Source organism: Cyprinus carpio, chromosome B3 (genome assembly GCF_018340385.1).
Source record: "Cyprinus carpio isolate SPL01 chromosome B3, ASM1834038v1, whole genome shotgun sequence".
NCBI lineage: Eukaryota > Metazoa > Chordata > Actinopteri > Cypriniformes > Cyprinidae > Cyprinus > Cyprinus carpio.
Genome location: NC_056599.1, coordinates 19250525 through 19277831, shown reverse-complemented (window position 1 = coordinate 19277831; position 27307 = coordinate 19250525). Strand labels below are relative to the sequence as shown.

The following is a 27307-nucleotide window of genomic DNA, read 5'->3' as shown; positions in this document are numbered from 1 at the left end:
AAGCAGGGGTGCACAATTAATCAAATGCGATTGTCGTGTGCATATTGTCAGTAAAGCTGGTTCTGTGATTAGTAGTAAATCTCCATCATGTGCTTTCAGATGGAGCAGCATTTACTACACAGAGCCGTAGTTCACTGACAAGCTATGCAAAATCGCGTTCATAATTGCATATGCATTAATTGCGCGATTATGAAATCAAAGAAATCGTTCTGCGATTATGTAAGCTGTTCGCATAGCTTCTCCGTAAACTATGGCTCTGTGTAGTAAAAGCTGCTCTATCTGAAAGCACGTGAAAATACCACATTTAATAACATGTTTTTACTCCAAACTTACTTCATAACGTCAGCTGAGTGTTTAAAATAAATCCTTCTGTGAGATGATGTGGCTTCTTACACAGAATAAGGCACGCAACATATTTCATTGTATTCTAAGCAGTGCTAAAGGGTATGTCAATTAGCATTACATTATTATATACTTTATTATAATAAAAATGATAAGACAAACTCAGATAAACCATATATAGTTGTATTTGTGTGTTTATTAATCATGTTGAATTAATGAAAGAAGTAAAATTTTCTGTTTATTCAGCAACCGCTATAGGCATTTCCTGGGTTTCTTCTGCGAGGCGTATTTGGAGTTTCCGTGCGAGAGTGCCCTCTGGCCTTCAGATGGAGATTTACTGCTGATCTCAGAACCGTGCTTCGCTGAAAGATATTCATGACAATCGCAGCTTCTGCCTAATCGCGATTTATCGCCTTTGCAATTTAATTTCAATTAATCGTGCAGCACTGCTTGCAAGTGATTCAACATAACACCTGCTGGATAAAGCATCTTACAAATCAGAAGGAGGTGGAAGAAAAAAAAAAAAGATATGTAATATCTGTGAGATTTGAAAGAAAACTCTGGATTGGATGGAAATGAAACAAACCTTTCTTGATAAGCAAATACTGCTCTGACACCTCAGTCATGTACATGTCAGGTGCTGCACAGAAATCACTGAAGCCCTAAAATGAGAAAGAGAAGCAAACAATGAATATTAAAGGAGTATATTCTACACTTTATATAGCATACTATTTTCCCCTGCAGTTAAAAAATGTGTTATTCAACTTCTCTACAAACAGCTTATCCATTAAATTGATCAAAATTCACAGTAAATACATTTAAAATGTTACCAAAGATTTCCAATTAATGCTGTAATGCAATAAATGCTGGTACTGCATGTTGAACTTCCTATTTATTTCATTTTTCCTTTCTATTCAACTTTCTATAAGAATTCTGAAGAAAAAAAGAGATTTCATGGCTTTCACAAAAATATTAAGCAACACAACAGTTTTCAACATGGATAATATAAAAATCAGCACTTTAGAATGATTTCTGAAGGATAATGAGACACTGAAGACTGGAGTAATGATGCTGAAAATTCTAATTAAACATCACAGAATAAATTATATTTTAACATATATCACAATATTACTCGCTTTACTCTTTACTTTTGATGAAATAAATGCAGTCTCGGTGACTGGTAAGAGGCTTCTTTCAAAAACATCTTACCAACTCCAAACTTTTGAAGGATAGTGTTTATATTTTAAGCTGTGTTTTTTAGTGACAGTGTTTAATTAGCATCCTGGCAGCTTGCTGTGCTTTAACTGGTTGACAAGTGTTGTGTTTTTAAGAAGGCTTGTCAAGTTAAAAATAGTCTAACTTTAAAAAAATGCACCTTGAAATCCCTCTGCATTTTGCAGTAGCAAGAAAACATCTTATCTAAATTTCCCCTAAGAAGTGCATGCAATCAAGCCCTGGTGAATCTGAAACTAACCTAGTCATACAGGGACTTTCATACAAATTATTTGCCAACTAGTAGTTGGCAACCCACTGATTAGTCCATTTTGACTAGCTTTTTATTTTGATCTGCAGGTTTGTACATTGCTAATATTAAGATGACCTTGATCATGTTTGACTAAAACCTGTAAGTGTGTAGATTCTGAGTGTTAGAGTATGTTTACAAAAAATGGCATGACATCACCCCTTTAAAGCGGTTGTATAATATAACTATGCTAAAGAGGCTGCTAATCACACAGATGAACTATTACTGGCTGCTTTATGTAATTCCACAGTTATAATCTGGGCATATGCAGTGAGATCTCGAGACGAAGAAGCATCACTACAATACTGTCCTGCCTCTGTGTGGAGAAGCGTTGCCATGGAGACACTCACCGAGGAGACAGCCAGTTCCAGACCCAGTGAGCCCCAGCTGATTACCAGCGCCAACACACCCAGAAAACACACCCTGAGAGAACACAGATAATCAGCATTTATGCTATCATTATATACAATGTACACATATTATCATCTTCTAAAAGGTTGGAATCTCCTCACTGGGTTTTTCTTTAGATGGACTGCTATCATCTCTACTGCACATTGTTATATTTCGAGCCTCACATTTGTGTAAAACAAACTTCAACTAAAATATCTGCTCACCTTCACATTTAATATCTGATGCCCACGTTTGAGCATAACATATTTAACATATTGTAGATTAGCATACTGTAAACATATATGAAATAAAACATATGAATATATGAAATAAAATACAATAAATGTTTACTTAGATTATTTATTTTTATTTAGCATATATACGCAAATTAAAAATATATACATTATTTTATTTATTTTTTACAGTCTGCTAATCTGCTATCTTAAATTTAATTAAAAGGGTTATTTCTTTGTTTTAAACATAATTCCTTTATCTCTCTCTCTATGTGTGTGTGAATATAAAATCAAATACAATATTTATTTATTTATTATTTTAATTAGCATATATATATACACAAATTAAAAATATTTTTTATTTATTTTTTACAGTCTGCTAATCTGCAATATTTTATATATAAATATAATTTCTTTACATAAATTTATTCAAGGATGCATATTTTATTTTACTGGGGAAAAAAATAATCTGAATTCTTAAAGAAAAAAAAACAGTTTGCAGCATAACAACTATAAAATCAACATGTTTCAGATTAAAGTGTCAGACACTGAAGGGATTTTTTTTTTTGCGATGTGTACATTAATAAGAATTATGCTTCCATCTGTACCTTTAAATAAATGCCAGGTCAAGTAGTATCATGAAATTCCTTGAGTCAGGATTGAAGTATGGCAACCTAAAGATTTCACGCTTTTAGCGAGTAGCAACTTTTATTGCAGAGCAAATCAATATCCTGACATTTACCTTCTGACACGGCCTAAAGTCAAACCGGCTTTTTCGCAATATAATGTGAAAGCGAAATGTTAAATGTCTTAACGTATAGTGAATAAGACAAGCTAGAGGAAATCGGTAAGCCAGCTTTAGGATAGACACGGCAGGCTTTAATGTGAGCTCTAGCCCGGGGGGAAACGATGCACTGCTTCCTCCTATAAGACACAGCAGTTTAAACGAGAGCCTTAGAGATACAATGGCTCTATCCATAACACTGTGTTTTTGTCAGGTCTGGTGGAAGGAGTTGTGCATCTACTAAATGACTGAACATGACTGGCCCCACACCATGTCCCTGAGGTACTCCAGCACAAATAAGAAACCAAGAAACAACTGAAGAGACCTTCCAGAGAATATCTCGCTTACTTCCACACAATAGCACTGTTCCAAAATCTAGTGTGCCGCCTACCTACCCAGACAGCATTTTAAGCTACACACTTCCAACACAAAGGCTGTTTCAAAGGATAGGCACACCACACAAGACAGCTAAGGCAACACCGCATGTACTGTATGCTTCAATGAGAAGGCAGCCTAGAACGAATTTGGAAGAAAAAGTTGGTGGACATCGCTCCAGTGAAATCTCACGACAAATACATATATTTATCAACCTATATACAGTATATATCTCAAAAACTGCTAAAATTGCGTTGAGTTACAAAAAAGAAAAGTTTACATAAATACAGTAAAATTAAAAACCAAACAAAATAAAAAAAATATAGCGGTCAAGATTACACAAGACCTTTTACATTTATACAGGATAAAAATTCTAAGACCTGGACAGCCTAATTAAAATATGTTTAATGGAAAGGAGGTCTTGGAAAACATACAGAGTTGGGCAGACAAAAAGGCAAAATTTTTAATGTGATTTACCTCTTAGATGGTTGGTTTGGTTCATGGCTTCTAATGCTTAAATACTTTTTTTAAATACTTATGGAAAAAAAATGAATAGGAAAAATACTACTGGAACCAAGGCTGCTGAAAAGATGGGTGGACACCGTTGCATTGTTAGCTTTGTGACATCTCTAGTTGCGCCATCAAATTAAATAGTATCCAGTTTGCCCTATACTGTCTCGTGTATGAATTTGAAATGGTTATTTTTGTCATCCAGCATAATGTGCATTTTTTCTTTTTGGAATTTTCAGTGTCAACACTACAAAAGAGAATAGAAGAGTGCATAAGTACACCGATTGGGATACTCTTATTGGGGAGTCTCTTAGCACTTTAAATGAGGAAGTGTGGCAGGAAGTTACTTTCTATATAGAGCGGTTTTGGAACAGTGATAATGTGTCTGTTTTTCGAGCTGTGTTGTTCAGACACAGTGGAGAGCTTGTCACACTGTTGTTCTTCTGTTTTTCTGTGCCACCTTTGATTTAAAACTTCCCAGAGGGGGGGAATAAGAGAGAAAGAGACTTTATAATTTCTCTGTTGGAGCTAAAACAGTAGAGCATAACTAACACTCCATAAATCAATCTGGTGTAACTGCTTTTACAGAGAGTCAGAAATCATTCATCACAGCCTCATGGAGTGGATGGCTCCCTGACAACTGAAAGACATTTGTGGGTCAGTGACAAGAGCAGATCAAATATTGGTGGTCATTTGCTTGTTTCTGTAAGCTCTATTTTCCCTGGTGTACCACACATGACCCAAAGACACATCCGAGCCTTACCCAATCAGAATTCCTTTGGAGTTGCGGATAAGGCCGAAGAGCACCAGCAGGCAAATGAGCACATCAAACAGCAGTAGACCCAGGTAGCCCAGCCACCTAAAGACAACAACACATTAACATTACAAACACAGCAAAACCCAGTCAATGTAACGAACACTCTATGACAATGTATTGCAAACTCAAAAATGGTAACACTTTAAGAAACATTTTAACATGGTAACACTATTAAGAAACGATAAGTCGTTAACAAATAGTATAAGATGCTTCACAGATCAGTTGTCTCTTGTATATTTAAATAATGAAATATAAATATATGAAAAAGGGGTCAGTATGTTTTTCTTATATAAAGAAATTTATATTTTTCCTAACGAAGGATACAGAAAATTGATAATTCATAAGGTAACAAACAATAATAATAATCATATTATAATAGTGTTTCACAGTATTGCTGTTTTTACTGTATTTTTGATCAGAAAAGTGCAGCCTTGGTAAGTAGGGGTGGGCGATATACCAGTAGTAATTTGTTGACTGGTAGAGATTTCAACTATCGTCTCTATCGCGGTTACATGCTCGCGTAACATTGCTGTGCTACGTGGTCATGAAAACATCTCGTTACCGCGCATTTTCAAGCATTTCAATTAATAAAAAAACAAGAGATTTTGAGCCATGGAAACTCAATCAGCAGCAAAAGAAAACAGTAATTTAAGTCCTAAGTGAAAGCAAACAGCTGAGAAAGAAGACACATGTGTAACAGTATATTGGATCCGGGTCGCTCTTAAAGTGACAGCAGTCTAAAGGCCTGTTCACACCGGGACGAATTTCGCGCGCGATATTCGCCGACGTTTAACGCCTCGTGACTAAACAAAGGGCGCCAATGTGAGTGTGCACACCGACGCGAAAAAACGCCACGCGTAAAAGCGTCATTTTTTAAAAAAACGCCTCGGGTTCGTTTTTTTGGTTTGACGCACCGCGTCAAAAACTATACGACCAATGAGAATGGCGCTTTTGCACACGTGTCTGGAGCTTCTGAAGTTACAGTAAAACACAACTTGGGGGCACTCAAACACAAAACTGTCTTGCTGAGCACACATACGTAACGGCGAAGAAGATATACGCCAAGTAGTGTCTACACTGCCGGGAAGAAATAAGACGAAGAAGATGCAAGGCAAGATTAATGTAGAGTTGCTGGTCTCGTTGGTGTCGGAACACAAAGAACTATATGACAAACGCGACAGCGATTACAAAAATCTTGATAAAAGAGAACTAATATTTCTAGTATTTCTGTTTTACATTAAGCGCCATCTAATGTCAGGGAATGAATTTGCATGTTCACTCGGCTCATCGTCAGCGAAAATCGCTTGGGTGTGAACACAAAAAACGCGTTGAAAAACGCTGGCGAATAACGCGCGCCGATATTCGTCCCGGTGTGTACGGCCCTTAATATTCCTGCTTTCTGTCATTCATGTTAATCAAATAACAAAAGAGAGAAAATCTCTCACTGCTCGACTAAATCACTTTTGTAACTTTAATAAGAAGAAATATATATTTAATTTAGACAGTGAAGAATATGCAGTTTTTTTATACACGTGCTAACTTTATACAATGCATGTAGCATTTTTTTATGTGTTCTACTGTAGTTATTTTTTTTTTTTTGTCGTCCTTTTGCTTGTAATTAGTTTCTTATTGTTATTTAATTGCTAACTGTTTACTTGTCTTCCGTAAGCTTCAGTGATCTATTTACATTTTCAGAAAACATAATTTTTGACAATCAAAGCCATAATTATTTGGTTTTCTGGCTTTATCCTGTTTTGGAAGCCTGAAATGAAACTTATTTGGCTTGTTAGGCAAACAAACAGACCCCAAGGCAATTTCATTCAGAGAGAAATGTAAATGGCTGATGAGAAAGAGGCAGCGAGTGCACAGAATACTAATTTATATTCTCTCTAAGAGAGCACTGTTCACAACTTATGTGATACAGAGAAATCCTTTGAGCACTTTTTCTTTTTCGCCTGAGACTTTTTTGGATGTTAGAAAGGTTTTACAACACCTTCAAACAAACTGAAGTACATTTCAAAATGTCGGTCAGAAACATTTCTAGGGTTGTCGCAACACTAAAATTTTAGTTACCAAATATGTTTACTTATTAAAGCAACCCTTATATCTTAAGTTAAAATTTTAATAACACCCTCACAAATTCACAGCTCTCTGATGTCACTTAATGGTCACATGCCTTGCAGGTATTTCTCTCTCTCTTTTTTTTTAATTTTTTATAATTATAATTTTATATTTTTATTTATATATATATAAATTTATTTATATATATAAATAAATTTTCCTTTATTAAAAATGTTCACATACTTGAACTTGAGTACTGAAATCTGTATTCTCTTTTAAATTTTAGAATTAATTTGGTACTGAACTAGAATGTTTGACATCCCTACATATTTCTTTCAGTGACATTGCCATTCCTGTGAAAGAAATCAAAGTACATACCTGTACCAGTCATACAGTTCAATCTGGGTTGCCAGATCCTCCAGGGAGATGCTGAGATTGCTCGAAAAGGGAATGGCAGTCATCTGACGAACCAGCTCATGCCGCTGATCCTGGAGTTTCTGTATGATGGACCGGTAGTCTGTGTGCTTTGCATACTGGTCCCTTAGTAGCCGAATGTTCTCGTCCACAGTCTGGCTCTGAGCTGATGTACTTTCTGACACCTACAGACACACACATTTGCTTTGTAAGTTATTTTCTCATGAGCTACAGGTCAGAGTATAACATCTGAGTATGTCACGGAGATTGTCAAGCTCTGGTGTGTTTTTGGGGAGATGGAGCACTATGTGAACATAACCCAGTGTGCATCAGTGCCTCACCAGTCTGTCCACTCCTGACACGGTGCGATTAGCATGTCGGAGGGCGTAAGTAAACCGATTCACACCATCACAGGTTTCGCCATTCCCGTAGAAACCAACAGCAATGCCAGCGCTGTAAGGAGACAAAGAGAGAGGCATGAAGAGAAATAGAGGCCTTCAGCAGAGCCATGGTATCCCTGAGGAATAGGTCAGTAGTATCCCAAAACCCCTACACACAGCCGGCAGAAGACACAGACAAGCATCTAATTCAGACTCTACTGTCCTCATTACACAACTGAACACACATGAATGACTTATTTAATAAGAGTGAATTCTCAAAGATCGTTCATTTCTAAACAGGAATGTGTCAGGGGTACATGTAAAGATTTGAACCTAACTATAATAAAATACTAAAAATAAACAATTCATCTTGTGTGTATTTTTGTAATAGCCATATGCACTACTGTTAAAATTAATTTGGCTAAGATTTGTTTTAAAGATTTTTTGTTTGACTTTTACTCAGTAAAGACCCATACAATTGATCAAATTACAGACAATTATACAATAAATGCTGTTCTTTTGAACTTTCTATTCATCAAATAATCCTGAATAAAAAGAAATCCTGGTTTAGACAAAAATATTAAGTATTAACTGCTTTTAACATTGATAAAAATGCTAAAGAATGGAGTAATGACTAATATATTAACACACAAAAATTTAATTGTAATAATTTTTCACAAAATTACAGATTTTACTGTAATTTTGATCAAATAAATGCAGCCTTTCAAAAACACAGACATTCAAAACAAAACAAAAAAAATCTTATAGACGCCAAACTTTTAACAGTAGTGTATGTAAACAAATATAGCATAAACAAGTCTCACCCATACAGCTTTAAAATATTTAAAATCTGCTTTATATGGACATTTGATGGGTTGTAATTAGGAAAGAGTTTAGTATTGTCTGAGAGAAATGAATTCTGAACATTATTGCATTACATATGGCTCATAACCAGAAGGATGCTGGTTCAAGCCTTATAAATGCAATAAAACAAATAGCCCTTTGCTCCAAGGGAATGCAACAAGATCCCTAAATGTTAACGTAATGACTACTCACTTTATATATTTGCACAATTTGCAACTAACAAAATGCTTTTAGTCCATTTAGTCCAAGCGTCTGTGCACATGTGAGAACCATAAGAGAAACTAGTGGTCAAATGATCGATAGCACTCTGTGAAACTCAACACAACATTGACTCAGACTGTTGGGGTACAACAACAGCGCTGGGAGAAGACAGATGAGAACGAATCGATTGCGCTAACAGCTTTGACCAACCAGAGAATCAGGTCACAAATAATCAGCTGTCCCACAAACCCACTGAGGCCGTTCACAGCAATGTAAAGACCACTTGCACCATCTGCACCAGAGATATGACCACCAACACATCCGACTTGAACTTGTTGCCTCACCACCAGGTGGCAGAAAAGCACAACCTGCCAACGGGGCTTTCAATCCCACTCATTCCTATTCCCCACCCTCTCTCGCTCAAGAATTTCACCCAACTCCATTGTAAAGCATTCAATGGCAGCTACAATCAGCAGCCAACCCGCTTAAGGGGGTTCTGCGACTAAACAAAGAGCTATTCACCGCAGGACAAGCCCCACAGCTCTCAGCTAGAGTACATTTAAGACACATTCAGTGTGTTTGCCAGTCTTATCATTTGCTTCGCGAATGGGCCAAAGTCTAAGTATCAAGATTTCACAATAACCTCTGAGTGTAAAGGACCCATTGTCACTGAAGCACTATGCAGGAAGTCACTTGAGTGAGTCTCTCAAGCTAGCTCTATATTTTGTAAACATGCAGTTAGTTGTGCTAAGCCGACGTGGTGTGTTGGTTTTATTCTCCATGAGCTGTGCTGTTCAGACGGGGCGTGTTGAGGCACGAATGTGCAAATCAGGAAGCAGATGTCACCTCGCCGTCCCCCCGAAGCCACGGTCATGTGACGCATTAGAGAGGTCTCAGTGGAGTTCCCAGCATTCCTGCTACACTGTAAATCTGGTGGATAATCTGCATGAGCAAAGTTAACTAAATACACAAAAACACAGTCTAATCTCTCATAACACACACACAACATGAATGGTTTGAGAGTGATATGAGGGCCATTTCTTTTTTCATGTTGTTTGTATTAAAACAAATTATAATGCTACTTGTGTTTACACTACTACAAAACTATGCAATGACTTCACTAAGAAATGATCTGTCTGTAAGAAGCAGAGGTTAATACTGTATTTCCCAAGAAGGCAGAAATAAATTAACACTTCAGGACTTCAGGATATATATATATATATATATGTGTATGTGTGTGTGTGTGTGTGTGTGTGTGTGTGTGTGTGTGTGTAAATTCCCATGGAAGCCCAAAAATTTTTGGATGCTGTATGTTAATTTCTAAAACAACAACAATAAAAAAAAAAGCATACTTTTGTTGAAGGGGTCATATGATGCGATTTCCATTTCCATTCCTTTCTCTTTGGAGTGTTACAAGCTCTTGGTGCATAAAGAAAATCTGTAAAGTTGCAAAGACTAAAGTCTTGAATCCAAAGAGATATTCTTTATAAAAGTTAAGAGTCAAAGTTAAGAGCTTTTGCCGCTGCCGCCATGTTGTGGAGACACTGTGTGTTTCGTTGTGAAAGCGAAACTACTTTGTTTGGCCTTCCAAAAGAGGACAAAACTAGAAATCAGTGGTTAAGTTGTATTTACAACACTGTTCCAGAACAGTTCAACCCAAATATTCAGATGTGTGCAGCACATTTTGCGGAGGACTGTTTCCTGTGAGAGAGTAGCCTACTATGCCGTTGTCATAAAGTGGGGCAATTCCAACTTTGCAAGCACAGTGCGGTGCTTCTGACTCACAGCCTGTAAGTACATTTTCATATGTAAAGGATTTGCCACTGATGATTCAAACGGTTTTGTGCAGTGTAGAGTAACTGTTAGAGCTTGTTGTTTGTTGTTTCTTCAATCACAAATGCAGACATGCTTTTAGGTTTATGCAGTGCAATACGCAACGCAATGCATAAAAAGACAGTATAAGTCATTATAATCAGTAACTATGTCCCCACTGGCTGCAACAAATGCCTCGTTTGTAATGGATTTGATTGGTTTTGTCTCGTCGCGTCGGTGTCCTGACATTTTATCCTACCTGTCAGGCACACACGGCATCACAGTGTTAAGGGGCGTAACATTTCAGTCACACGCTTGAGGCATTCGGCAAATCACAACGCACTGGATAGCTGACCAATCAGAGCACACCTCATCTTTCAGACCGATGAGCTTTTTAAAAATCAATGCGTTTCAGAAAGGCGGGGGATAGAGGAGAAACAATAATGTACAGTATGTGGACAATAATGTGTTTTTTTTAACCTTAAACCACATAAACACATTTCATTACACCAAATACACAAAATAATGTTCTTTTTAGCAACGTCATATGACCCCTTTAAATGTTTTTACTTAACAGTATGACTTTGCCAGTGTGACTTACTTCTAAGAACACTATGGTATTACCATTGTACTATCAAACAAGGTATGGGTAGGCCAAACAAGCCTGTCAGCTATAAAACTGTCAGCTTAAAAAAAAAAAAAAAAAAGGGCAGCTGTGAGGTTTATAGGGTCAGTTACATCAAACCATACAAGAGAAATCTCAGATAATAGTTCTACCGAGGGAAGGGAAAGTGAATGTGGGCTCTAAGGCAAGATATGACCCGAGGACAGATCAATCAATGTTCCCCCAGCTGTGGCCTTTGGTGGTCCCATATCACTGCTGTCCTGTATTAAAGAAAGCTCAGTCTGTCAAGACAGTCTCTATTCTGGGCCACAGCTCTCATGGGTCCATACAGACATACTGCAAACAAATAAATAACAAAAATAAGCCACATGACTCACCAAAATCTATCCCAGCATTCCCTAATGCTAAGAAGCAGACTTGAGTTGCATAATATATAATAAGTAATGACCTGTGATTGTTGATCAATGTGAATGGGGTTAAATGCTCCTTAGAGAATAACACTCCACTGACTGGACAGATCACGCTGAGCAATCTCATTACTCATGCTCGTCCTGGTGCGCCCTTCCCCCTAAAGCACAGCGTCCCGAATCAGTGGGGATTTGGATAAGTGGAGTGTCACACAGCTAAGACAAGACTAGTTTGGTTACTGTACCCAAAGAGTGAGCGGCCTTTGGTGTTGTGTATCTGTATACAACAGCTACAGTTACCAATGAAAATAAATGACACACACATATACATATAAATACATAGAGAGTTATACAAAAAGTGCAATCTACAAAAATATATATCTATAAATCATTTAATGAATGTCTGTTATTGGTTAAAAGAGCTTATTCTAGTGAGACAAAAATGGTAGTGAAATCTTATACTTTTTCATCTCATAGTTTTATCTATAAAGAAGACTGCTGACATTATCACAATATTCCCCTAGTAAAAAAGTAATATACTTTTACTTTTTTAAAATACATCCATTTCATACAAAGAATAGTTATTAACATTTACTGACATATCGATCAAGCCTTACTCATATAAAAATTAATTAAACTTTATTTTGGAGTAGGCTACTATTTGTGCACAATGCACATTTCTTAATACTAAGCCTAAAATGTTTTTTTAATGTCACTACTGATGAGGATTATATGATCTTTGAGTGGTATCTTTCTTTAAATGCAAGATAATTAAAGTGTACCTGAAGTATACTTGCAATAGTTCCATTTAACACAAACAATTAGTCGGACTTCAGCACTACTTTCACACAATTACATTTTAAAAGTACAAAATTAGTTTTCCAATTTAACAGACTTTAAGTATCCCAGTTTAGTACACGAAATTGCAGGGTATTTTTATTAAGTGCATAAATATATAAATGTATCTGTAGTATACTTAGCATGAAAGAAATGTATTTCAAATACATTTTAGTATATTTATTTTTCACAGGGTCACATTACCCAATGTTATATTGTCAGCAAAGATACTGCGATAATATTAATTATATCGCCCAGCTCTTCTGTCTAATAATTCACAGCATTAGCAAAGACAGAATATCTTTCATATGAAAGAAATACTCACATTATAACTGTAATATACCAAAATGAATTTAATTGAATCAAAACTGGAATCAAGAGCTTGTGAATCAGAATCAAATCAGGAAATCTGCCATGAATAAATAATTTGTATATTATACATTGACGTACAATTGGACAGATCATATTCATCATCATATTTCTGGTGCAAAAATGTTGGATGGACACAAGCTTATATATTCCCGTCTCAGTTCCCAAATGACCTGCACACTAGCTGCTGTGATGCTATCAGAGCCGTTGAAGGGGCTTTAATGTCAAGTCATGAGCTGATTAGCATAAACGCTGTAAAGGTTTCAGAGTCTTGCTCTGGATTTGCATAATCTTTAGTTATGCAGCGCTACAGCTAAAATGTGCCTGAAGCTGCAGACATCAGAAGTCCAAGCGTGAAACTTAGGTGCTTGTGTATCTGGATTGAGTCCTCCAGGCTGTTTCACACCAACTACAATTAAACTATCTGACAGAGGTGAAAACAGAACAAATTCATGCGTCTTGACTTGCATGCCACCAACTATATCAATTCTGACTGAACAGTGTGCATTTGAAGGGATTTCATCTGGACTAAATAATGAACGTGGTGCAACAGAACTCAAACGAGACATTAAAGAAACACTGTTGAAAGAGCAAAAAACAACACAAACCCTAAATGTTACTCACAATAAACAGGAAACACTTAGAGTAGGTGTTAACCAACACGACTGATTGGACAGTGAAGGAATCTACAGTAACATGACTTAGTTCAAGTTCATTTATTTATAAAGCACATTTAAAAACAGCCACAAGACTGACCAAAGTGCTGAACATTAAAATCAAACCATAAACACATAAAACAAAGAATAAAACATATGAATTTAAAACCCAAGGAATGACAAATAAACAATACCATAATACAATGTAATAAGAATGGGATATTAATAGGCCAGATCCAACAAGTGTGTTTTTAAAAGAGACTTAAAAATTGATAGGGCAGGTGCCACTCTAATCTCAAGCGGCAGATTGTTCCTTAACCGTGGCCCACCACAGAAAAAGCTTGATCCACTACATTTTAGTCTGGACTGAGGAACTAAAAGGAGATTCTGGTCACTTGATCTTAGACTTCTAGTGGGAGTATAAAAATGCAGCAGCTCTGAGAGATAACTAGGGGCTTGGTTATGTAAAGATTTACACACCAGTAAGAGAACTTTAAAATCGATTCTAAATTGAACAGGCAGCCAATGGAGGGCCCTCAGTATGGGGGTGATCTGCTCACATTTGCAACTATTTTGAAGAAATCTAGCAGCAGCATTTTGGACCAATTGTAGGTGAGTAGTTTGTGACTTTGAAATCACGCAACAGTGAGTTGCAGTAATCTAATCGTGAAGTAATAAAAACGTGGACAGTCATCTCTAAATGTCGTAGCATTTAAAAAAAGTGTTTGACTTCTTAAACTGGAACCAATTAGAGAAGAGATATGTTTGTCCAGTTTTAATGACTCATCAAGAAGGACACCCATATTTCACACACGAGAAGATCTAAAGGGCAATAAGCTGCCCAGATCTAGGCTGGTAGCCTGAGAATGATCAGTATAACTGAAAACAATCACCTCTGTTTTATCTTCATTTAACGTAAATTTTTTTTTTTGAGTTAGCCAGTGTTTGACCTCTTCTAAGCACCTTAGTAAGGTACTAAGTGCTGAAGGATCACTTCTCTTAATAGGTAAATAAATCTGGGTATCATCAGCATAGAAATGAAATGAAAAGACACCCCATGCCTTCTTAGAATGGAACCCAGAGGAAGCATGTACAGGGAAAAAAAGAGAGCGCGCCAATATCGAGCCTTGAGGGAGGCCACAGGTGAGAGGAGCAGAGGAAGGGAAGTCACCTAGTTTGACAAAAAAAATTCTGTCGGATAAAAATGACTGAAACCACTTAAGGACCATACCTTTCAGGCCCACGAATGACTCTAATCTAGTTATCAAAATAGAGTGGTCCACAGTGTCAAATGCTGCTGATAAATCTAAGAGAACCAGGACCACAGAGTCGGTAGCTAAAAGGATATCGTTTAACACTCTGAGAAGGGCTGTTTCAGTACTATGAGCAGATTTAAAACCAGACTGAAAATTTTTTGTAAGACTATTAAGATTTAGAAACAACTGCAGTTGGTCAAACATTTTTTTCTAAATCCTTTGAAATAAATGGTAAAACAGAAATGGGACGGAAGTTATTCAGTTCAGAATAGAAGGATCTAGTGAAGGCTTCTTGAGAAGCGGAGTGACAGTAGCAGGAACAGAACCAGTTAAAAGGCACTTATTGAAAAAAGATACCAAACCTGGCATGACAGAGTCAACAATTACTTTTTAAAATTTAGGATGTATAATGTCATAAAGACAAACAGATGGTTTAATATTAGCAATGATGTATTTGAGTGATTGTAAGGAAATGGGTTCAAAAACATCCCAAGAAACAGGATGAGGACAAAAGGGAGGGGGTTCAATATGGAGAGACTTAGATTCTGCCGTTTACGATCATTCCTCTGCATCCTCATGAATCATTGATTCAGGACAGGGGATTGCATGTCTCAACCACATTTTGTAAAACATTCTTGTACTTTCTGGTTTCTATTTGAGCGCTCATGTGTTCCTTCAAATGCGTCCACTGAGATTTCTTGTAAAGCTCTCAAAATATGTGCCTTCATCAGCAATTCTCAGGAAGTTTCGCCATACAATTTGCTTCCAAGAAAGACCAAAAATTGCACAACTCTAGATTTCTATTTCAATAGAAACAGAAATATCTGATATATTTAATACCAAATCTGATAAGAATAAGATAACCTTTAGATGGTACACATTACAAGGGCTTCTTAAACAGTCTCTACACACAGAGTCTACAGGAAGACTGTCCACTGTATGGACGGCATGAGCTTGTTTCCTCCTCATGCGTAAGTGATGAGAAGTCCATGCAGTATGCACTTTTGCACATTTTCTGTGCTGACTGGTGTGGGATATCTGCAGAGCTTTGCAGAATAAACTTAAATATGGTAAATTTTGCTTGAAACTCAAACGCAAGAGATGGGTGACGTACAAAAGAATTACGTGGAAATCCGCAGAACTTTCAGTGGAATTCTGTGCAGTTACCATGCAGGCGTGCTGATGTGAAATAAGATAATGTTGGGTGTTTGCTGCTTTAAAGTGGCCAATTTATATTGTCAGTGTACACAGAAGCTGAACAATGGGCAAATCTGCTAAATGATCAATAACGTATCAACTTGTCCTTTTTTTATTACTCGGGACTATGATTAGTCTTACTGTATTAATAGCAACTCTGTCTCAGTTCACAGTTACTAGGGATGTGTAAAACTACATAATATTATAATTATAATATTAATAATATATACACAAAACACACACACACACACACACACACACACACACACACACACACACACACACACACACACACACACACACACACACACACACATATATATATATATATATATATATAGATGGAAAAAAACGAAAAAGAAAAATCCAGAATAACTCATCATCAGCTGAACAACAAGATGACCATCACAATCATTCATAATAATTATCACTTTAAAAAGTACAATTTCAGCCTAGACTTACCACTTAAAAGTGAGAATGAAGCCCGCCTCAAGCATTACTGGCTGCAGGCATGCATTATGAGAATATTAATATCACATCATAAGAAATCCTGAGTCATGTCCCTCTCGGGTGTGATGATTATTAATGGTGTTTGTGTTGAAAATGGGCTCATCTTCCTCCCCCATCGGGAGGAATCAGCAGGGAGCCTGTGAACATGACAAAGAACGTGTTCTCCATACTTCCACTTCCACACAGGACCAGATGTGCACTGATAAACTTTCACAGAAGGGAAGATGCTTGCTCAATGTGAAAACTAAAAACAGAAATCATGAGACAGAGAAAAACAGAGAGAGGAGTTTTAGTAACTGATTTCGCAAAAGAGTGAACTGAGTGCGAGACTGACAGAGAGAGTGAGGATGTGTGAGACTCTCTCTTCATGGATTAAACAAGTAGGTCCACATGGAATCACTAAACAAAAAAAAAAACTAAAATCAAACAAAAACTAAACTAAAGAAACTAAAACCACAAAAAACAAACAAAACCAAAACAAAGCAAAGCAACGCAAACTAATACCAAATCAAACCAAACTAAAAAGTAGTAAACCAAAAATAAATAAACAAACATCATCATCTGTGTTGGTCTAAAACAGATGCAATTTACTTTCTGTAAACTTTTTTTTTCCATTCAGATTCATTTTGTATTATATTATATATTTTTTAAATGTGCACTGATATATACTCTAAATAAGACCAGCATTTGTATTAAGTAACTATTAGGGTCACGTTTGCTTCCATGGTGGCTTTAGAGAAGATAAGAAGAGACAGCAAGACTCAAGAGTTTTTTGCCTCGTCTTTGAGCTCTTTACAACTTCCGAGCTGGGGAAAAAAGATGGACCGTACTGAAGACAGGTTTTATTACTTGGTGTGTAACTCATAGTGACCATAAAGTTCACACCTGTCATCAACATACACTGAAGAACAGAGACTTACAAAACCACACAGCAGGCCCTCTCTCATGCTCACACTATCACAGGCGGACTCCCTGAAGAGCGAGCGCACGTTAACATGGAAAAAACAGAAGGACTGGTCATGAGATGTGGGGGGTGGTGGTGGAAAAAAGGTGGTGGTCTTTTTTTTGTGAGTCCTTGATGATGGCTGTAATGCCAAAAACCATAACTGCCGGGAAAGACACTGCCATAGCAACAGTGTTTATTTGAGACAGGATGTCAAACCGGACAATAGAAGAGCCTCAACGTTCCCACCAAATTCTTTTCATACACATTGTGCGTCAAACATCATCATAACAAAAGCCTGCTTTACTTATTCTGTTTATTTATGAATCCTTCCACTGGTTTGCATTCACTCAGAGAAACATCTTGACATCTTGAATTTTAATGCACTTTATTCTGAAGACAATGAAAGAAAACTAAAGTGAAGGACAGCAGAAACACTCTTTGTGGTTTCATGCATTATAGCAACAGCACCAGACAGAAGGTTGTGTCTGAAGTAATGACTTTCTCATGCACAAGCCCACTTTATTCTGCAGCTCAGCACTTTGTCATCATCGACATTATAACACACCAGGAATGAAACGTTCAATGATTCACCTCAGCAAATTTCACAAACCAATCAATAGTCATCCTGTGATTAATTCAAGCAATCCAAGACTTGTGTGTAAAAGGACCAAGAGTTGATTCTCAAGTAGTCAAATGTGCATTTATCAATTTGCATTGAATGTTCAATTCTTTTTAACCTGCTTTTCAAACTGCTACACATTTCACTACGAAATCCAAGTGACCTTGACATGATCATGAAGAGTAGACATTCAAAAGCTTAAAAAAAAAAAAAAAAAAAAAAAAACACATTTAAAGGATAGTTCACCCAAAAATTAAAATTATCCCATGATTTACTCACCTTTAAGCCATGCTTGGTGTATATGACTTTCTTCTTTCAGGCGAATACAATCAGAGTTATATTTAAAAAAAATTGTCCTGGCTCTTACAAGCATTATAATGGCAGTGAATGGTGGTCGAGGTTTTGAAGTCCAATAAAGTGTATTCATCCATCATAAAAAGTGCTCCACCTGGCTCAGTGGCGTTAATAAAGGCCTTCTGAAGCCAAGTGAAGTGTTTGCGTAAGAAAAATATTCATATTTAAAACTTTAGAAACCGCAATCTCTGGCTTCTGCTAACTGTCGTACATCCGTATCAAAATCCTGTCATTTTTTTTCCCCTATTTAGCGCCCAAACTCTGGAATAACCTACCTAAAATTGTTCAGCACTCTGTCAGTTTAAATCTAGATGAAAGACCCATCTCTTTAACTTGGCTTACACATAACACACTAACACATTTCTAATATTCAAATTCGTTAAAGGATTTTTAGGCTGCATTATTTAGGTCAACCGGAACCGGGAACACTTCCCATAACACCTGATGTACTTGCTACATTGTTGGAAGAATGGCATCTACGCTAATATTAGTCTGTTTCTCTCTTTTTCCGAGGTCACCGTAGCCACCAGATCCAGTCTGTATCCAGATCAGAGGGTCACTGCAGTCACCCGGATCCAGTACGTATCCAGCCCAGATGGTGGATCAGCACCTAGAGAGAACCTCTACAGTCAGCGGAGACCAGAACATCTAGATGAGCCCCTAATTCCCTGTAAAAACCTTGTCTCAGACTGCCACCGGGACAAGACTATAGTAACCAGTTGAGTCCTCTGCACAATGTGACTTTGCTGCAGCCTGGAATTGAACTGCTGGTTTCGTCTGGCCAGAGGAGAACTGGCCCCCCGACTGAGCCTGGTTTCTCTCAAGGCTTTTTCACCATTCTGTCACCGATAGAGTTTTGGTTCCTTGCCGCTGTCACCTCTGGCTTGCTTAGCTGGGGACACTTTTCCAGTGATATCGCTGACTTGACCGTACAGATACTATTTAAACTGAACTGAGATGCATGATGACATCACTGAATTCAATCACGAACTGCCTTTAACTGAAAAATGAGTGTTCACTATTGTCATTTTGCATTATTGACACACTATTTTCCTAATTAATGCTGTACAGTTGCTTTGACAATCTGTATTGTTAAAAGCACTATATAAATAAAGGTAACTTGACGTAATTTGCCCAAAACTCAAATTAACTCATGGTTTATCTGTGGTTCCATCATGGCAGAGCAACAGTCTGAAGAGAATCCCGCTAAGCAATTTGGTTCAAGTTCAGCTGCCCGAATAAGAAACTGAATGTCTCATGGATATCTAGTTCACTTCCTACTCAAACTCTGACACCATTTATCTGGCAAACTCTGGCAATTCCATTGATTAGTTCTTCATTAAAAGCACTCATCTTATCAACCTTCTTACCACTTACTAACTTCTTTACCGGATGGACTGATCAACAAAATCTGGGCACTGATAACACCTTAAAAGTTTAGTTTATGTAAAAATGAAAAAAAAAAAAAATCAGTTATCATTTATTCATAATCAAGTCATTCCAAACCTGTATAAATTCCTTGCTTGTGTGAAACATAGAAGATGTTTTGAGAAATGTCTCATTGTCTATTGTAACAAACTGTTTGGCTACCAGCATTTCTCAAAATATCTTGAGTGCCAATGAGTGCAAAAGTTTGAAACTGCCGCCAAAGTAACACACTAAAAACAGGACAGTAATGGCTAAGCATTTCAGTACTGCCATAAAATTTGTTTCTGGCCTGATGAACTTTCATATTCATACAGTGTTCATTTTCATTTGGATAATCCTTACGTTAGCCCTTGCCACTGAGGAGTTTTGGGGCTACAGGTAGAAATAACCCCACGCCTGCAGCTAGAGGAATCAGAGGTGTTAATACACCGATATCGAACCCCAGAGAGAGCTCCAAATGAACTACAGAGATTAGTACAGAAATGACTTCCCTTCCAGAAATTAAACCCTGCAGCCCTTTAGATAATACACACCTTTCTTTACACTCTAACAGACAGAATGAAGTTTTTCCAGCTGGGACTATTGATACAAGCATCTCTCTGGAGACTCTGACTACAGTTGTCATCATCTGCCTGAACGAGCCGCTGATATGAGGAAGAATGCATTCAGACTCACCTGCAGACGAGGGTGGCAATGATGACGCACCAGGCGGTGCAGCAGCAGTCTGCGTTTGGCTGCTCGTCGCTCTTCTTACGACGGCAGCACAGCCAGCAGGAGTAGATGAGGAGGAAGAGGAGGTCCAAGGCCAAGCATGCCACAGCTACACTGCCCAGCAGCAGGATAGACTGCGCAAGAGATGAGAAGAAAACATGAGCCACCCAAACAATCAGTTATTTAAGTGACATTATCATTATGGCTTTCTCTGCTTCTGAATATTAAGAGATGCCTGCAACTCCAGTTTAAATGAGAATCAAGATATTTTTCACTTATAACTTCTGGAGAGCAATAGCCAAGGTCTGGACAAAGATGAAACTTTCTAGTGCTCATGTCGAGAACCGGTGTTTGGGTATGCTAACAAATAGAGTATACTTTGAAAGGCTTTAGCCAAAGTAAACATGTTAACTGTTTTTGTTTCATTTTGATGTTTCATTTGAAGACTGCAATTCGACTCTATTGACAACACTAACTTCCAAATTATAACTAAATATAGGATTCAATCTTTATCAACTTGTATTCTTTCAGTTAGCACAGAGTTTGTATTTTTTTTTTTATCTGAACTTATGTATTGAATGAATATTTCCAAAATAATCCTCAAATAATGTTTTTTATTTTTATTAATTGATTGTTTATTTGTTTTTTTACCCCAAAACTGAAGTGCATAAGTTCAGATCAATGAGGCCTACTATCAATTAGTCCCAAAAGAAATACAAAACCTGTACTAACTGAAAGCAAGCAAGTTGATAAAAAGACTGAATCCACAATTTGGTGATAATAGCATGAGAGATTTGCAAGCAATTTTAAAAAGACCGTTAATTTTTGACCAGGAACGCCAAATTAGGTAAAGGATTTTAAGCACAGCACAAGGGTTAAACTGAAAGAAATAATTCTACTTGTAATTTTGTTATAAATAAATATGTTCTACCTTGATATTACCTGTCATAAAGAAAACAACAACAACATGCTGCTTCATATAAATGACCTAATTTGCTGTTCATTTTTGTTTCATTTTCCCGACAAAGACTCCTTTTAATTCTAAATATGACTAAGACAAATCAAAGGCACCTCATAACACACCCTTTTATTAAAATTGAAAATGGTGCGTGGGTCGCCCTAAACAGAGTTTCCCCACTGTAACTCACTTGACAAGTAACCTGCAGGGGAAGTTTTTTTATGTACAATGAGGTCAGAGCTATTCTCAGTTAAGACACACACTTCACTCAAGCAATCTTGTTGTGACAACCACACAAGGATTAAGCACTTTACGTTCGTCTGCACTCACATTCCTCAAAAACCGACCCAATTCTTGTCCCGCCCGATTAGTGGGGGAATCGGTCAAATGAAGACACCCATGATGGGTTTGGCCTGGTATCCAATCAGTTAATCTGCATGGACTCACTGAACCCCTCTTCACATGCAAGCATTTCAAATCTCCCAAATCACATAGTTTCCATACGGCTTTCAACCTGTGCCAAGCTGTCCGTCAAGCTCACAGTGTGTGATCACAGGAGAGCCAGGAAAACCATTGTGCTGGTTCAAAAGGGCCCAGCGAGTCAGACTGGAAAAGCAAGCAGGTCTTAAAAGCATAGACTGTAATGCTAAAAGGGCATCATTGCTTAGCGCATTTACTTTAAAAAACAAAGCCTGATTGTTCGACTCAAAATAATTCTTTGGGCTTATTGGGCTCAGAAGATTCCAGCGAATGTTCAGGTGCGAGGTTTATCAGACCACCTGGAAACAAAGTTGTGTTTACACTAATAACACCACTTGTGATCTACGGACACTGTCTAAAGAAGAACTCTGACAAACAGTGAGTTTAGAAGTTTGTCTGATGCAACTGTTTACAAATAAACAAGATATCAATTAATATGATACTTCATTATTGTGAAGTGGTCGATTTCTGAAGGATCGTGTGACTCTGAAAATTGAAGGAATGGCTGCTAAAAATTCAGCTTTGCTTTCACAGGAATAAATTATATTTTTAACATTCAGATAGAAAACTTAATTTAAATTGTATTTCACAATAGTGCTGTTTTTGCTGTATTTTGATCAAATTTTTGGTCATTTATGTCAGTCACTCTGCCATTTCCAATCTAAATGGACACAGTCAGGATATGGTAACAAAAGTTTGCCTTATCATTTGCTAAATTATTCCAATTTTATCATTACATCAATTCTAACAATTCAAAGGTGAAATCTAGGTTAGGGTAATAGGCTATAGGTTAATAACAGGGCAATCATGCAATAGAACAACCTTCACAGCTCTTGTTTACTAGACATAAGCCTCGGTAATTAGATCACCTTAGTTAACACACCCTTTTGAGCAGTTAGTCTCCCCTTAAAACCAGAGATTGCCCATAACAGTCGACCAGCTGATGGATCTTTGGCCATTGCATAGCAAAATGAAAATATCAAGAACCCTGTGTTTTGCACATCCCTACTAGTAACCGTTTCAAAATGCTCGAATTCAAGACCTCTATGTTAAATCTGGAGAACATATCCATTACTTCACTGCTGCTTTACATTTCTGTGTGATGTCGAAACATGGGAAATCATTTCCAAATATCAAGACAACCCAGTCCCTGCGGGGAAATGCTAAACCGATCTAATTTTAGAAGCATGATTAAGCTTTGTGCTGTATAGACTGTGGAAACCACTTGTCCACAAACTACAATGTCCACTATTCACAGTGGCACTTCAAGAAAAATGAATCTTTTGTGAGGTCTTCTGAATCTTTCGCTCTGTGACAGTGACACATTGAGGGTTGTGCCGACTTGTAACAGACCCGTGGACGTTTATGAATCTTTTAAATCTGACTTACAAGTGAATAATCAAACACACACACATATTGACGATAGACGAATAAACCAAGACAACTTCACTGATGACTATCCACTTTAAGTAGCAGATGATGAACCATGAACCTCTTTCCAAGTCAACGTCACTAACAGACTTAACAGTTGTCGGTTGATTAGACAGCCATCGTGACCCATTGCTAATATGTGACCCTGGACAACAAAACCAGTCATAAGGTTTTTTTGAAATTGAGATTTTTTTTGAAGTTGTCTAAATTAAGTCCTTAGCAATGCATATTGCTAATAAAAAATTAAGTTTTGATATATTTATGGTAGGAAATATCTTCATGGAACATGATTTTTACTTAATATCTTGATGTGTGTCATAAAAAAAAAAAGATAATTTTGACCCATACAATGTATTGTTTGCTACTGCTACAAATATACCTGCGCGACTTATGACTGCTTTTGTGCTCCAGGGTCACATATGTAAATACGATCACAAAAACTTGTGATCTTAACACTTACCGGAGTCACAGAAATAGCTGTTTTACAATGAATCATCACCTTAAATGAATCAGTCATAACTAGGCGAATCACTGTCATCACATTCGGGCAAGTCCAACTCAAACCCAAAACCGTTCAACACAACAATGGGAAACGTGAGGCAGGATCTCATCTGAGACAAATGAAGTGTGAATGATGATGATGATGATGGTTGATATGACGTCTCAGGATGAGGAAATTTGTTACTTGGTGCCAGCACCATCTGGGAGAATGGCCAGTAAGCACTTTTGATATGATTAATCAGTGCTTAAATACCCTCATTTACAAAGAATGGCAGATCTTGCCAGAACTGCATAGCTGGCAACCTCTGATAATGTGTTTGGAGAACGTGATTAACAGCCTTTGCGTCCATGTAATCATCTCAGCGTACTGGCAGAAAGCTGTGTCTTTATATAAATACACAACGCAACTGAATAATCAGCCCTAGTAGAAAATGGCAGAAGAAACGAGGTTTGCATGTCTGCTAAATCCGTCTACTTAATTGGTTTCATACAAGAAAAACAAGTTACAAATAAGAAGAAACATCACATTAGCCAGCGTAGGGGTGTTACTGCCAAACAGCTTTAAACGTTGTATTTATTTCCTGTAGCTCAGAGTGCTTGCAACGCCAAGGTCATAGTTTTGACTCTCAGGGAATGCATGAATTGACAAAATATGTACTTTAAATACAATGCAAGTCGCTTTCGATAAAAGCGCCTGATAATACGTTAAAGTCAATTTAAATCTAACACAATCTACAAGTTTTCAACCGACTTCCCACCAGTTAAAGATATGAAACACAGCTGGCCTTTGCCAACTCAGAGTGCTTGTGTTTTCCTTTGAGAACTTGTGCCAAGGAGGTCACCGCAATTACCGAAATTTCAATCCTGCCACGTTTCTCCTTTTGCTGCTAACAGGAAAAGACCCAGACTCAGCTCTTCTAAACAGACGGTAATCTTCTGCAGATTATCTCAATGGATCTACTCTTTCCATATGCTGATTCAGGACGCGGTGTAGCGAGAGACCCCTTTGAGCGATAGCACTGCCCAAAAACAACAGCAGCATTTCAAACAAGATCACTGTGCTGAAGTGCTGCTGGCTGTAGGCCATCCCAATGATATCCGCAAAATATGCACCACCCTTTATCCTTTCATGTTTCAGAGAAAGGAAGTTTTCACAAAATATGGAATCTCACTGTGCTCTACTTAGCAAGGACAAATATGCTATGTCACATTAAGGGACTGATTTTTACATTTTATTTAATATTTATTTAAATTCCCTTATCTACAGGAAACTACACTAGAAAAAAGATGTAGGATTAACTTTTCAGAGTGAAAAATATTTTAAAGAAATGTGCTATTTACAACTTCTGTACAAAAACAATCAACCGTTGAGATGTAATTCAGCTTTATCAAGTGAATGAATTGTTTGTCGGCCTAATTTTCATTTTAGAGCCATGCATCTATGAAAGGGCTTGATTCTCCGATAGGAGACTGTGGCTGTGGTTCTTTGAATGAATGTGCCACAGCAGTCAAACACACAAGTGGCTTCATTCAGTCTGGCAGAGACTGAAGCACAAGACCATCTAAATACCCTACGATTGGAGTCTAGAATAGATCAGCCTGAAGCTTTTGAGCGAATGTTGCTGCTTCAGGAAATGACACGAAAAAATGTCACACCTGCCACAGGAAATAACACATTTTTTTGCATCCAAAATAGAAATTCAACCTACAGGTTTGAAATCTAGACCATTTAGTTTCCAAAAAAAGCATCATGTGGGTGGGGTGGTATAGTGGTGGGTAACAGAAACCATGAAAAGGTGCAGGTTTTCATTCCTGATTCAGTTCATGCAGCCACATGTGAACAAGACAAACACTCTCAGAATGTTTTGCAAGAGAATGTGAAAAATAATGACTTGTGATCTATTGACAGCCCTATTATTACTTTTATATACTTTTTTATTGTTTTACAATATCACACTCAGACCATATAAATAAGTCTTTACACATAAAATTATATTGCTGCCTTTATAGGAAAAAAATATGACAAACAAGCATCTCAAAGACAGAGATATATAGCTTATAGTTTGAAATGTACATGTTGATATACCAAAGCATCGCTTTCCATTTAATTTTCCTCAGGGAGCCAAATAGACTCCACATTGTCATGGAAAAGAGCTGAGACTCTTTTCATTTGCAGTTGGAGCAGCAAGGGGCCAAATCTGGGTCAGAGATTTCTTTGGGAAACCAACAGTAATCTGGGGAGGAGTTAGCAACACTTTCAGAGAGAATGTCAAAAGCATTTCAGCCTTTGAAGGCAGACTTGGTAGCAATAAACCTTCCCACACACATGCACAGGAAGTCAGTAGTTAACACCTAACTGTAAATGTAAACTGCAAAAGAAACAGATTTGGAGTCAAATGAAAGCAGAGACATTAATATTTCAAACAGGGTTGTGTTTACACCGCTCCATGAATGGCTTCTTCACAAATCCTTCATAACCAGCTGACCACGTGATGAATGTATTGGCAATGTGCCACTATGAGAAACAGCTTGTGTTTCCTGCCTGGCCTGACGACAGGACGGCCTCGTCAGTCTGTATCGCACCATGCAAACATGCTGACAAAACAGATCATCAGTATCCCTGCTCCCACTTCCTGTGCGCCCAACGACATCCCTGAGAATGACACACTAAAACGACTCAAAAACCAGCGCTACAATTAGCAAAAATGGAAATGTTCTAGCGTTTCCCCCATGACATGAAGAGGCCAGTCACAAATTTCTCCAACCTCCCCCACAGCCAGCCTGGGGAGTGGGAAAACATGTAGGGGTTTTGTTTTTCAAATTTTCAACCTTCAAAATGAACCTCCCTCTGATTAGCATTTGCAAGTGCCAAATTATGCTTTGCTATTGTGTCTTCAGCTGTGCTAACACTTGTACTTTATCTCCATTCCCATTCAACAATTGGTTGTGAAGTCAAACTATTTAGACATGGAAAGCTGGAATTTGAAGTCGACAGATTTTCTCTTTAATATTGTGATGTATATCAGAGTGTAACAAATTATGGAACAAATTTCCAGTAGAATCCCTGAATAGAACCATGAACTACTCACTAATAATCGGTCCTACAAACAGGGCTGCAAGTAAAAATGTCCAAAAAAAGCATTGTTTATGTATTTAAAGGGTTTCAAATGCCATTTATCGTCATTTTCAATTCAAATATACTTCAGCAAAATCCGCTTAGAAAGCTAAAGGAAACACATGGTTTAGCATGGTTTGATAAAGACTAAATATGAAAATACCACCTCTTTTCAGAAGTCAGTATCAAATTACTCCAAGTA

General features: G+C 37.4%; 1 protein-coding gene across 2 annotated transcripts in view; it reads right to left on the bottom strand.

Annotated features, from left to right (window-relative positions):
• Nucleotides 1-27307, bottom strand: part of ttyh3a (tweety family member 3a) — a 54489-nt gene that overhangs the window by 21057 nt on the left and 6125 nt on the right. For both annotated transcript variants that reach the window (XM_042720107.1, XM_019079901.2), the window contains exons 2-7: nt 20585-20754; nt 7790-7901; nt 7413-7633; nt 4920-5015; nt 2215-2287; nt 929-1004 (exon numbers count right to left, since the gene is read on the bottom strand). In XM_042720107.1, the coding sequence (XP_042576041.1) occupies nt 929-1004; nt 2215-2287; nt 4920-5015; nt 7413-7633; nt 7790-7901; nt 20585-20754 (748 nt within the window). The remainder of the gene's footprint in view (nt 1-928; nt 1005-2214; nt 2288-4919; nt 5016-7412; nt 7634-7789; nt 7902-20584; nt 20755-27307) is intronic.